This window comes from Octopus bimaculoides, chromosome 24 (genome assembly GCF_046866305.1).
Source record: "Octopus bimaculoides isolate indiv1 chromosome 24, ASM4686630v1, whole genome shotgun sequence".
Taxonomy (NCBI): domain Eukaryota; kingdom Metazoa; phylum Mollusca; class Cephalopoda; order Octopoda; family Octopodidae; genus Octopus; species Octopus bimaculoides.
The window spans coordinates 33,404,777-33,420,181 of NC_142951.1; the positions used below are offsets into that span (position 1 = coordinate 33,404,777).

Below are 15,405 nucleotides of genomic sequence, written 5' to 3' on the forward strand. Positions count from 1 at the left end.
GAGAAGTGAACTTGGGTGGATTTAAAAAATTAAATAATTAAGCTGCTAGGACGAAGTCCTTTTCTAATGGGGATTTTTATAGCTTTGCTATAACCCATGAACACATATCTCTACTAATGCTTCCCAACCACATAGTTCCGGGTTCAATCACACTGTGCAACACCTTGGGACAAATGTTTTCTGCTATATCCTCAGGCCGACCAAGGCCTTGTGAAAGAAACTGAAATAAACCTGTCATATGTATATATGTGTGTGTTTGCCCCCCACCATGCTTTGGCAACTGGTGTTGGTTTGTTTATTTCCCTGTGACTTAGCACTTTGGTGAAAGAGACCAATAGAATAAGTACCAGGTTCTAGAATTCTCGAAGGCAGTGCCCCAGCATGATTGCAATCTTATGACTGAGACGGGTAGAAGATGACAGGTGATATACCTGTCTCCTGTCTCCTCATAAGGCAGTGAGCTCAATCGTTTGCATGCTGGGCAAAATGCTTAGCGACATTTCATTCATGCTTATTCTGGGTTCAAATTCCACTGAGATCGACTTTGTCTTTCATGCTTTGGGGAGGAGGTTTCTTTTTTTTTGAAACAAGTAGTCTTTTATTCCATATATTTTCAAAGACACAAAACTTGCAGACAATTTGTCAACAAAGAAATCACCATTTGTCACTTGTGATATTCACTAACTTGGAAAAACGGCCTCAAAAACAAGAAAACAAACAATATACATATATATATATATATATATATATATATATATATATGTATATATATTTATATATGTATGTATGTATGTATGTATGTATGTATATTTATATATGTATGTATGTATGTATATATATTTATATATGTATGTATGTATGTATGTATGTATGTATATTTATATATGTATGTATGTATGTATGTATATTTATATATGTATGTATGTATGTATATATATGTATGTATGTATGTATATATATTTATATATGTATGTATATATATTTATGTATATATGTATATATATTTATATATGTATGTATGTATGTATGTATATTTATATATGTATGTATGTATGTATGTATATTTATATATGTATGTATATATATATTTATATATATATGTATGTATATATATATATATATTTATATATGTATGTATATATATTTATATATAAATGTATATATATTTATATATATATGTATGTATAATTGTGTGGTTCAAGATGTCTACCTGGGGATCACATTCTAGAGTGCAAGTGTCGGGTATACTCAGCCACATGTACTCTCGGTACGATGACTTTAGTTCTGTTGACCGAACAACTGCTACGTACATCATTGCAAATGATACATGATCTATCATTGTTGTCGTCGTCATCATCATCATCATCATCATCCTCATCATCAACATCATCTTCATCATTATACGTTTTTGGATATATGCATATTTTTTAGCTTGATGACTATGTATGTGTGTGCGTGTGTGTATAATATATGTATGTATATATATATATATATATATATATATATATATATATATATCAGACAAGTGCATTTGTTTTGGCATCTATGTATGCAGTGATATCATTGTTTAGGCTGATTTAATTGACTAAGCCCTGAAGCTATTATTATTATTATTATTATTATTCAGGCGGTGAGCTGGCAGAATTGTTAGCACACCGGGCAAAATGCTTTGTGACATTTCGTCCATCTTTGCATTCTGGGTTCAAATTCCACCAAGGTTGACTTTGCCTTTTCATCCTTTCAGGGCCAATAGATTAAGTACCAGTCAAGTACTGGGGTCCATGTGATCGATTGCCCCCCTCCCCACAAATTACAGGCCTTGTGCTTATAGTAGAAAGGATTGTCATTATTATTATTATTATTATTATTATTATTATTATTAAGGTGATTGATTGACAGAATCAGTAGAACATTTGTGGTGTCTACTGGCATCTTTTAAACATTTCAAGGTCAACGTTGCCATTCATGATTTTGAGGTCAATAAAAATAGAGTACCAGTCATATACTAGGATCAATGTTAATCATGTGGGTGAACTGCAATCCATGGCACTTAACTGAAGAATGGCACACCTAATGGAAAATTACCTTGGATATTTTGTTTAGTAGTGCGGCACCCCTGACGGTGAGCCATGTCTCATGTGGCCCACTTCTCTAAAAATATTGCCCTTGCCTGATCTAAAACTTCCCTGAGATTTTGTGGCCTTAAGCGCCATGTAGGAAATCATTGGTATTGTTAAGGGCAGGAAGTGAGTTTGCTTGTATGGTTTATGTGTATGAAATGACAGAATGTAATTGAGGCGAGTGTTAGAGGGATTGAATATCAGTGTGCAAGAGAGAAGACTGCGCTTGCATGTGGGTATGTGATGCGTATGATGCAAAGGCCGACAGTTGGTTAAAGAAGTGCCAAGCGATCCTACGTTGAAGGAATCGTGCAAAAGAGGAAGAAATGATGAAAAAAAAATTTGATCTCAGAGTAGCTGAAAAATTTCATGAAAGAAATGACGAATAAATAACTAATAATGATATAAATTTTAAAAGATAATTAAATGAATGAAAAAGAAAAAAAAAACCCCAATGAATTGCAACAAATGGCCAGAAACTGTGCCAGGAAAGACTTGTCCAAGCCATGAAGAAATGGTGGTGAAATGGACATGAAAATTTAAATAATGATGATGGCGATGAAGAACGATGAATTTCGGGATACTGACGCATGTTTATGGTGTAATGTATAATTTGCTTTATCTCTAATTGAAGAGCTTTAAAAAAAAAAAATTAATTAAAAAAAAAAACAAAAAAAAACTCTCTCCCCTCCTCTCACCTCCATCCTACCACCCTCCCACCCTACCTCTGAAATGAGAACAAATAAACGATGAAATACACATAGGCCGTGTGTCACAGGAGTTGTGTGTATTTCAGTCAAATAATAACTCTTGTCTTTTATTGTTTGTTTATTTATTTCTGTTCCGCTTTTAAAAAAAAAACAATTTTATTGTCATGCCTTTTTTTAAAGCTGGAATGATGGAATGGTCTGATTAAATGGTGCCAACCAATATGTTACGGTTATCAAAAGAACCAGACAGGTGAGGCAGTGCAGTCTTTAAGTTTGGTGCCACCATTGGTGTTGTCATTTTTTTTTTTCTGTCAAGGTTGACTTTGTTTTTCATCCCTTTGGGGTCAATAAAATAAGTACCAGTTGAAGACTGGGGTCGATGTAATCGACTCCTGCCCTCCACCCAAAATTGCTAGCCTTGTTCCAAAATTTGAAACCATTATTATGATTATTGTTATTGTGGTAAGTTGGCAGAACCATTAGCACGCCGGCCAAAATACTTGGCGGTATTTCGTCTGCTGCTACGTTCTGAGTTCAAACACCGCTGAGGTCAACTTTGCCTTTCATCCTTTCAGGGTCGATACATTAAGTACCAGTTAAGTACTGGGGTCAATGTGATCGACTCGTCCCCCACCCTCAAATTTCAGGCCTCGGAGTGGTTGGCGTTAGGAAGGGCATCCAGCTGTAGAAACTCTGCCAGATCAGATTGGAGCCTGGTGCAGCCTTCTGGCTTGCCAGTCCTCAGTGAAATTGTCCAACCCATGCTAGCATGGAAAGCAGACGTTAAACAACGATGAGGATGATGATGATGTTTCTATAGTAGAAAGGATCACATTATTATTATTATTATTATTATTATTATCACATTGTTTTGGATTAATCATGCATTCTCTTGTAGCTTCGAGATTTCAATGGTGTGTCCGTATATTTTTAGAATGACATTGTAGGGTAGGTGTGAGAGGCTGGATCTGGTCAGTTTTAACATAAAACGGGCAGAATATTTGGGCTGGATTAAATGCTAAAAGATTAATTGATTTGCGGCTACTGGTTGAAAATACTTGCCTAAGATACTGCACTCTGATTGACTGGCAACTTTGTTCTCCTTCATAGTTGCTTCACCCTCATTAACATAAGTGGGTGCCGACATGTGACTGAGTTAATTACAGATATGTTCAAAGAATGTCACAGGTGCTGCACCAAATCGACAATCCTCCTTCCTTTGCTGTTTGTGTGATTCTCCTTCCCACCCCCACCCGCATCCTAATTTGACTTTGATGCCTGTGTAGGTGAATGTGGCCATGTGACTATGAGTTCATACTTCCATAAAATGTGTTTTTTTTTGCTCCGTAGCAGACTGAAATATAAACTAGCAAGAAATACATTTTTGATTTACTTAATTTCATACAAAACAGTATCTGGAGTTAATTTTATTATTATTCCACCGAGGCGCAGGAGTGGCTGTGTGGTAAGTAGCTTGCTTGCCAACCACATGGTTCCGGGTTCAGTCCCACTGCATGGCACCTTGGGCAAGTGTCTTCTACTATAGCCTTGGGCCGGCCAAAGCCTTGTGAGTGGATTTGGTAGACGGAAACTGAAAGAAGCCGGTCGTGTATATGTATATATATATAAGCAATATTAATTCTCTAAATGAAGTATTAACAGTAACTGCACGATAAAGTGTAGTATATTGCCACTTAAATGTGGCTGACCCCTAGGGGTGGATGTTACTGTTGCTTTTAGCCCCAGGAGGACATCTCCTCCAGCTGGCTTATCGACACACTACTGTGTCCTGGGCTAAAAGCAACAGTAACATCCACCCCTAGGGGTCAGCCACACTTAAGTGGCAATATACTACACTATATATATATATATATATGTATGTATGTATGTGTATATGTTTGTGTGTCTGTGTTTGTCCTCCCCACATCGCTTGACAACCGATGCTGGTGTGTTTACGTCCCCGTAACCTGGCGGTTCGGCAAAAGAGACCGATAGAATAAGTACCAGGCTTACAAAGAATAAGTCCTGGGGTCGAGTTGCTCGACTAAAAACGGTGGTCCAGCATGGCCGCAGTCAAATGACTGAAACGATGGATAGATAGATAGATAGAGAAAGAGAGAGATGGCGTGCACGCTGATTCTTACTTGCTGCTGAGGGAAACAGAGACACGTATATGTGTTGGGTGGAATACATCGCAGATATGTGAGAGCCGTGTGAAAGAAAGACTGAAGTTGATCGGGGAGAACGAATACAGAACAAGCAGTAAAGCAAAACAGTAGCTGCATGTTTGTTTGTTTATTTATTTATGTATATAGCGGCAATGGTGAACAATAGCGTCGTTGGCTACAGGTATCTAATGATAGGTGGTCACTTATTGGTTTACTGTGTGTGTGTGTGTGTGTATAAATATGCATAATACGTGTGTACGATTTCTGTCCACTAAATTTCACTCACAACCCGAAGTTATTGTAGAATAAAATTTACTAAATTACCTAATCCTTCCTCAACATGCAGTGGGAGCCAACGAATCTCTCTCTCTCTCTCTCTCTCTCTCTCACTCTCTCTCTCTCTCTCTCACACACATATAAGGCACATAGAAGAAAAGCACGATTCGGTACATGATGCCAAGAGTTACGTGATCACCATGCAAAAAACTATAACATCGGTGTAGAATTTTTCACAAAAGAAAGAAACATAGGAAAGAAAATACCACGCTTTGTATGTCAAACGGCAGAAAAGACCCAATAGAAAGAAGAGCGTAAACAAAACGGTGAATACATTGTGCTATTCTTGGTCTGGCGAAGTTATCTCCCTTCATATGTAAATATCACCAAGTGAGCTTTCGTGTCCCACTACATCGATACGGTGGAGGCGCAATGGCCCAGTGGTTAGGGCTACGGACTCGCGGTCATAAGATCGCGGTTTCGATTCCCAGACCGGCCGTTGTGAGTGTTTATTGAGCGAAAACACCTAAATCTCTACGGGGCTCCGGCAGGGGATGGTGGCGAACCCTGCTGTACTCTTTCACCACAGCTTTGTCTCACTCTTACTTCCTGTTTCTGTTGTGCCTGTAATTCAAAGGGTCAGCCTTGTCACGCTGAATATCCCCGAGAACTACGTTAAGGGTACACGTGTCTGTGGAGTGCTCAGCCACTTGCACGTTAATTTCACGAGCAGGCTGTTCCATTGATCGGATCGACTGGAATCCTCGACGTCGTGCCAACAACAACATCGATACGATATGCATTTACGTAAAAACCGGGACACTCTTTGCTAGTGGAAACATACACACATACATACATACGTACGTACGTACGTACATGTTGGGGTGGGTGACATGCCTACACAAATATGTTCCACCGAATTTGTTTGCACTCTTTGCCTTCTGGAATTTGCTGAATGAATATCTTTTATCAAAATGGAATTTTCCAGAGATAAGTGCAGGTGTAGCTATGTGGTAAGAAGTTTGCTTCCCAACCACATGGTTCCGGGTTCAGTCCCACTGCGTGACACCTTGGGCGAGTATCTCTTCGGCTGACCAAAACTTTGTGAGAGGATTTGGTTGACGGAAACTGAAAGAAGACCGTCGTGTGTGTGTGTGTGTGTGTGTGTATATATATATATATATATATATATATATATATATATATATAGATGTTTATGTATTTATGGATCTGTTTGTCCTCTTGTTATTGTTTGACATTCCCAGACCGGGCGTTGTGAGTGTTTATTGAGCGAAAACACCTAAAGTTTCATGAGGCTCCGACAGGGGATGGTGGCGAACCCTGCTGTACTCTTCCACCACAACTTTCTAAGTTACAGGGATGTAAACACACCAACACCAGTTGTCAAGCAGTGGCTAGGGACAAGGGGCAAACAGAAACACAAAGACACAAACACTCACACACACATACATGGTGGGCTTCATTCAGTTTCTTATTTCTTTATTGCCCACAAGGGGTTAAACATGGAGGGGACAAACAAGGACAGACAAAGAGATTAAGTCGATTACATTGACCCTAATGCGTAACTGGTACTTATTTAATCGACCCTGAAAGGATGAAAGGCAAAGTGGTTGAGTTCTTTTCGAGTGTTGGTCCTCATGGAGGCAATGACCGAGACCTTTGGCATTATGTCGTGCTTGAGAAGACGCCCCATCAAGCCGAGCAAAATCACAGTCATGGTAGATACCAGTGTCGTGCAAATGGCACCCATGCCAGTGACATGTAAAAGCACCCCTTACACTCTTAGAGAGGTTGGTGTTAGGAAGAGCATCCAGCCATAGAAAACCATGCCAAATCAGACTGGCATCTGGTGCAGCCTTCCAGTTTACCAGCCCTGGTCAAACCATCCAACCCATGCCAGCATGGACAACAGATGTTAAATGATGATGATGATGATGACGAAATCCACTCACAAGCCTTTGTTTGGCCCAAGGCTATAATAGAAGACACTTGTCAAGGGTACCATGCACTGGAACTGAACCCAAAAGTATATAGTTGGGAAGCAATCTTCTAAACCACACAGCTATGTCCGAACCCTGGAATTGTTTTAAGAAAGTCTTTTGAATTTATGAACCTTGCCAACCCTTGCTTTTCTCTAAAAGTGAATGGAGCAATTTAGAGAATCATTGAAAGTGTATGGAGAGAAGTATAATTTATGCTTTATATTTTTGTTACATCCAAAATTCATTTTTACAAGTTACATACTTAAATAGTAATTTACTTTAAAAAAAAAAAATGAAGGCATAGGAGTGGCTGTGTGGTAAGTAGCTTGCTTACAAACCACATGGTTCCGGGTTCAGTCCCACTACGTGGCACCTTGGGCAAGTGTCTTCTACTATAGCCTCGGGCCGACCAAAGCCTTGTGAGTGGATTTGGTAGACGGAAACTGAAAGAAGCCCGTCGTATATGTGTATATATATATATATATATATATATATGTATGTGTGTCTGTGTTTGTCCCCCCCACCATCGCTTGACATCCGATGGTGGTGTGTTTACGTCCCCGTAACATAGCGGTTCGGCAAAAGAGACCGATAGGATAAGTACTAGGCTTCCAAAGAATAAGTCCTGGGGTCGATTAGCTCGACTAAAAGGCGGTGCTCCAGCATGGCTGCAGTCAAATGACTGAAACAAGCAAAAGAGTATATATATGTATATATAATCATATATACATATATATATTCATATATACATATATTATTCATATATATGTATTCATATATACATATAAAGTAACACACAACTAAGTTAAAAAAAAAGACACACTACAACCGCTACCTTTCGGGGCAGGGAACCACACACACACGCACATATATATATATTTTTTTTTAAGAAAAAAGGCAAGGTCCCGGCAGGTGCTATTTTAATTATCAGGGGGAGGTAAATCCGTCGAGCTCAGGTTATCTTTCCTTTGTTTTAGAGAGGTTCTTAAAAGAAGAACCACAACTACTTCACGTTTTTGTCACATACACACACGGAGCGAACCACATTCAAAGACGGGGGTTGTTGTTGTCTCATATTATTATTATTATTAGCATCATTATTACATTACTATACGACGACGACGACTCCCTCCTGTGCTGTTCTGCTGCTCTTGTTTTTTTTTTTTTTTTCATTTGTTTGTTTGCAAACCAAAGAAGATAGCAAATGTTTCTAGTATTCGAAACATCCAGTTGACTCCAGTTTACATTTTCAAACTATGGCTGACGACGGTGAAGTACTGGATAGTTGGGAGGAACTGGATGATAAAGCAGTAAGTACCAAAAAAAAAAAGATAAAAACAAAAAAAAGAATCCCGTCCCCTTTCGATTGTTGCCATTTGCACGGGCACAAAGTGAGGGATCCATGATACACTCTGATGATCCCCGACTTTGTGTCCTCCATGCTCTACACTTTGATATATGCCGAATATAGTGGTGGTGGTGGTGGTGGCGGCGGTGATGTTTCTATTACTATTTGTTATTGATGATGATGATGTTGATGATTGTGGTGGTGGATGCAGCGGTGATGTTATTACAACTAGTGTTTGTTTGTTGATGGTGATGGCGGTAGTGGCTGTCCAGTTGTCTTGAAGGAAAAACCCTTCATTATTATCACCATTAATGTTATTATTATTAATAATACTGTTTCTGCTTTGTGAACCCTTATTATATCCAGACCAATTCTTCTTCCTCTTCTTTTGTTATTTTTTGTTCTGTTCTGTCTTTGCTTTGACCACATTCTTCTTGCACGTGTCACACTTAGCGGCTGGGCAACTGCCCCAACCATTTACCAATTGTTATTTATACAACACACAGACAGACCCCCACAAAACAATATAACATACACACACATATATATATATGTACATATGTATATTGCGATATATATATAACTACATGTGTATGTTTATATAGGTGTATATACAAGGGAGGGCCCTAGTATTCAGAGATTCTGTGGAATTTTCCGGTGCCTCATAGATGTGAGGATATATACACATATATATACGCACATACACATAACGTAATAAACGATTGTACATGCACATCTTGTATAGATTTAATTTAATCTTCGGTCAGCTGCCTTCAACTGAAATGTCAGTGAACTGTAGACCTAACTTTATATATTTCTACCTGGATTAATACAACTACTACTTCTACTAATAATGAGAAATTTACCTTCGACAATCACCTTTTTTTCCCATCAGATGTTAACAGCTCATCACCTTCGTTTTCCCCCCTTAATTCTGTAAAAATATCCACGATATATATTGTTTCTTAACTTCCTACGTTGATCCTTTTTGTCTTAAAACTCTAAATATGGAAATATTCGGTCCGGCCCGTGGGATTTAAATTCTGGTTTCTTTCTCTCCTACTTCTGTCTCTGATGTTCCATCTTTCGGTAAATGGTAACTGTTTAGAATAATCCCTTTTCATTTCATAACCACCTAAAAAAGGGGAGCTTAAAGACTAAACAAGATGTTTAGAGATGTAATCGGTTTAGATATTCCTTATCTTAAATATTTTTCTACCTTGTTGGCGTTGTTAACAACTTTAAGAATTTCCTTACTTCAACAAACCTTTCCTCCCCCGATATTTTCACACCCCAGTCGGTCTATTGGACATGTTCTCCTTTCCTGATGAATGAATTAATCTTTCGAAGGGGTTTCCCTTTTCCTTGTTCTCCCTTTTCTTTCATGAATATAAAAAACATATCATTATTTAATATTAAAAATAACATTTCATTCCCAAGACTCGTTTTACTCGGAATATCAAAAAATTACTCACACACACACACATACACACATACAGAAAGAGTGTTGAACTATTAAGAGAAAATTACATGTATAATTCCTACTAGATGATAATTCAGACATTTTTATTGTATGTTTAAACTTCATGGGAGATTTTAGACCCCTAAAAAATGCAAATATTGTTTTGTGGGGGCTATTTAATGTATTTTATTGCGATAGTTTGTCACGCACTTGACTTAACCAATTATGGCGAAAAGTACTAAAGTAAGCTTGTCGTGAAACATAGCCACTTCCGATGGCGTGATGAGTGGAATTTTCTTCGATGTCGATGTTGTTTTTAACTATGGAAATACAGCTTCCAGTTAGATTTCTATATCTTTCTGCCATCCAACTACTGCTAGAGCTTCTACCTCCTCCACATCACTCTTAAATTCGACAAGACATTCGATCGGCCTTACATGATGATGGCATGTAGTCGCCATGCTGTTTTCCTTTCTCAAACACCACATGTCATTCTTTGACTCCCGGTGAGTCAAGTCTCCGCAACAAAATCCTTGTTTCCAGCCGAAATTCGTGTCAATTTGACATATCACTTCCACACTTTAACGATTACTGGTTTAATTATTATTTAAACTAACCTTAACGTTGTTTCTGACAGTCGGGAGTTTCCCAAATGTTTTCGCGTCAATGACTTCTCCCTAGAAATAGTTGGAACACTTTGTCTGACAGTCCCAAGTAAACATTTTTTAAGAAATATACATCGGCCCGCCTTACGTTTTAATTATTTAAGTAAATAAATATCATAAACAGTTGTTATTCGTAGTAAAGTCTCTGTTTTTCAGTTTTAGTTTGCTATAAACACAGTTTTTGATATATATATATATATATATATATATATATATATATATATATATATATATATATATATATATACTCACATATATATATATGTATATATATGTGTGTGTGTGTGTGTTTTCATTATCATACGTACGTTCCTTAGTTGAGGTTTCAATCGGATGCACAGATAGAGTACAAATAAACTCTGCCGAGATAAGGTATATCAGTACCTGCTTCGTGGGTCACAGAGTTCAAATCCATTATTTGTGTAATCGTTGTTTTCGTTCGATTCTACTTCCACGGCATCATTTCACCAAGTTCTTTGGGGGAAATACTTCGTCTTCTGAGAATATGTTACGACTTAAGGACGGACGTACCGATTCCCCCTATCATCATAAAGCCACACTCTTAAAGTACTGCATCTAAGGTTCTAAGGATTCTTCAGTTCTAAGGAGACATTCACCGTGTGTGTGTGAAATAATTTGTTGGGGGTAACCACTGTAAATGTAGAACCAAACAATTCTTGCATTGGGGCGGATAAATAAATTGTTGTTTGAACCAAAGTCAAGTTATGATCAGAGGTGTTCCAACCACGACCAACTCATCTATTTTTAATAATATATCTAGTACTGCCTTGTCTCGTGTCCATCCGGTTAAATGTCTGTAGAGTGTAATTTTGAGAGAATTTGGTTGTTATTTTTAGCAGCTCAGACGACCATGAAGAGGATCCCTTAATGGCCTGAGTACAGATAAAATGTATACTTTTTGTTGGTGCTATGCTGAGTTATACGACAAGATGTTTTGGTTCATCTTACTGTTGTTTGTTATTCACTCCATGTCAGCCCCACATCAAGCAGATCTATGATCAAAGACGTTCCGGTCTTGAACGTCCCCCCTTTTTGTATATTGTATTATATTATCCTCTGTATTCTATCAGTTGATAGTATAATTTTAGGGAGATTTGACTGTTACTTCTAGCAGTTCAACCAACTATTTGGAGGTTCCTTCATAGGCTCAAAATAGGTTGTATGCTGTGGGTGGTGTTCTGTTAGGTCTTTAAGATGTCTAAATCTCAATTAGGTGAAAATTTGTTTTACGTCTATGTTAGGTCATGTGGCTTAGTGGTTAGGGTGTTGGTTTCGTGTTCACAAGGTCATAGGTTAAATTCTTGGACTCGGTGTGTGTTGTGTTATTGAGCACTAAATTTTCGTTGTTTTCAAAATTGATTGAAATAAATGCAGTGTCTTTCTACAGAAACATCGAAACAAAAGGATTAAATCTTTTGATACAAGCCTGCCTGTATCTACTCCTGGTTCTCTGATATGAACTTCCTGTTTTTATCAGAGAAGCAGGGTAATGAAGAGGTTAACAAGCTATCATTTTGAGGTCAAATTATGCCAAGCTCTTTGGTGCTGTCTTACTGAAAGTTGATTTTACACAAATATATATGTCTTTTATTAAGATTGAGAACTGAAGTCTACATGTCTACAAATTATATCCAAATGTAATGAGAGAATCAGAACTAAATGTTATACAACAAACATGATTGGTACGCCAGCACTCCTTAGGCTATCCTCTGTCCTAGAACAACTACTCAGTGAAGCTTATCCTCACTGATACAACCAAGTGTGTGTAAACTGCAAAGTAAATGATTCAGGAAGAAAACCAGCATGTTGATACCAAACTGCTTGTGATCATCCCTGATTCTAAGATCCAAACTTCCTTTTTTTTAACCTTTTTAGCATTTAAATTACTCTGTCAAATGTAATCCCCATTTATTCCCATTGTTTTAAATTAATCATGCCTTATTTTGTGGCTTTGACATTTTGATCATGTGGTTGTTTATTTTGAGAATGACATTGTAGAGTAAGTGTGAGAAGCCAGATTGGGTCAGTTTGAACATAAAACAGGAAGATTATTTGGGCTGGAAATGGCCTGTTTAAATGCTAAAGAGTTAAAGTTTTCTGTCCAGCCACAGAAAACTTGCCTCAACAAATTCCATCCAACTCATTTGAAGCTTGGCGATGTGGACATTAAAATGTTGATGAGAATGATACACTAACCACTTCATATATAAAAGATCTTTCTCCACTAGTCTACCTGTGATCCCGCTACCCTTGTGTACCCATAATTACTAAGGGTACATTGTCTAAAGTTCCTGCCCCTTTTCTACATATTGCACCCATCCATTTACCTGATAACAGCAAGGTTGTCTTCTTCCCTGCTTATCTTGATCTCTCCCAATTCTAGATTTTGTTGGAACATTTGGAATTTCTTCTCTAAATCTTTCACAGATCCTGTTACGAGTACAAAATGATTAGCAAATGAGAGTTGCCACAGATACCTGGTCATAAACTCATCTACTAAGGCTAGAGAACTGTAATGAATAGAAGTGGGTTGAGAAGAAAGCCTTGAATGATAATTGCCTGCACATTTAACATTTAAACTGGTCATGTCCAGCCAAACTATTCTCCTTGTTTTATGTTCAAAGTGACCAGATCCAGCCTTTCCAATCTATCTTACAGTGCCATCCTAAGAATTCTCTCTCTCTCTCTCTCCATTAATAGGTATCAATACAGCTCTGAATGGATAGATTAAACATTTTATCTGTTATGTCACTGAAATAGGTACTATGAAAAAAAAGCACAATAATGAATTAAGGGTTACCAAACTACATCCTTCTGGAACTTTGGAGTATGAGCAATTCTCTGGTTTACACTAGTATAAAAAAAAATTATATAAGCAAAGCCCTTGACAAAAATAGAATTAAAACCTCTTAGTTAAACTATGTTAATATAGTGTGACTCGGGGAAGATTTGGCTGCTATTTCTAGCAGGGCAAAGTGACTACATAGAGGCTTTCTTGTTTATTTGTCCTTGAGAAGTGCATGATGCTTGGTTTTGGTTTCATAGCATGAAACAAAATAGATAGAAAACGAACCTTTTGTTGGGAAGGACACTAGTCTCTTACCCTGCTACCCATCCCAGAGAATCTGGGTCACATCATATGGCCTTTGAGTACTTTATTTCTGGTGAGGGATGATTACTCTTTGTGAAGATTTTGACAAATGAAAACGAAATTTACTTGAAATGGGATGAAGGTCAAAGGTCACTATCTGCTGAATGCCTTCTCATCTCATTTTTCTCACTGGTGGTATCCTCCTTGTTTCTATTGATACTATCCTCCTCTTCATTTTCTTTTTAATCTTTTAGGCAGTGTCTATGACCCTTTTGGCACCTCTTTTGGGAGAGAGGGAAGAAGGGATCCTCAAACTGGTGACTAGGCCCAAATACTTGCAGACACAGTGGGGTTTGCTAAAGGCACTTGATGGGCCAGGTGGTGTTGATTCTGTTGACAAGTTAAGTCTACCACCCATGTAGGCCACGGGAGTATTTGAACTCAGGATGCAAAGAGCCAGAACAAATACTATCAGGCATTTCATCCCATTTTCTTACACTTCTATCAAGACATTACCACGAATAGCTCCCTTTTAATCCTTCACTCTGTCAAATGTAATCCTTATTTATTCACATTGTTTTGAATTAATCAGGCATTATCTCATAACTTTGAAATTTTGATGAGTTTATTTATTTTTAGAATGACATTGTAAAGTAGGTGTGAGAGGCTGGATCTGAACTCATAACAAATAGAATTGTAACAAATGCCACAAGGCATTCCTATCTAATTCTCTAATGACTGCATATGGAAGTATCTATCTATAGCCCCAAAGTTCCATAATTCTACCAATTAGCAAGAAATGTTGATAGAAGGTTTTAATTTAGATCACTTTATAACAGGAAGTTTGTATCCTTAGAACCAGGAATGGTTTCAGGCAAGTTGGTACTAAAAAGGGTTAAATTAGAAACATTTGTTGTTGTTGTTGTTGAAGACTGCTGCTTTTGTATTCGCTTGTGCCATATTTCTGTGGATAATGTCTGTTTTTGCGATTCTCTTCAAAAATTTCTTTTTAAAACTTTAGTTGCCATAGTAACTGCCAGAAAGGTCAGAAAAGCTAGCCAAGACGGTCGAATGTAGAATTGGATACTTAAATAGTTTTTTACCTTCTCACTGCAAAAAGATGAGGGAGAAAAAGAAAAGAATTTTTTTCTATTTTTTCCTAGTGGAATATAAAGATTTGGTGGGTGAGGAGTGTCTTTTTTTTTTCTTCTCAAGACATTATTGTTGGATGCTACAGCACAAACAGTGAAATCAACACAAAACTATGTAGAAAAATATAACTAAAAAAAAAATAGTTTTAGTGAGTTGGTAGCAGAGAGTAAACCAAGAAGTTTGGGTGAGCCAAAAACACATTTGAGTGGGGTAAGGCTGCAAAGTGAGATCTAACTGCTAAGACTGTTTTAATCCTTTAGCATTCAGATTATCTTGCCAAATGTGATGCTTATTTATTCACATTGCTTTAAAATAATCATGGATTATCTCAAAGCTCCGAGATTTCAATGATGCGATTGTTTATTTTTGGAATGGCATTGTAGGTTAGG

At 37.5% G+C, this 15,405-nt stretch overlaps 1 protein-coding gene across 1 annotated transcript in view; it reads left to right on the plus strand.

The window, feature by feature from the left end:
- Positions 1 to 8,242: 8,242 nt before the first annotated feature.
- The window catches only part of LOC106876767 (SUZ RNA-binding domain-containing), a 13,317-nt gene continuing 6,154 nt past the window's right edge, over positions 8,243 to 15,405 (plus strand). The window contains exon 1 of the mRNA XM_014925456.3: positions 8,243 to 8,587. Coding sequence (XP_014780942.1) covers positions 8,534 to 8,587 — 54 coding nt within the window. The 5' untranslated portion in view covers positions 8,243 to 8,533. The remainder of the gene's footprint in view (positions 8,588 to 15,405) is intronic.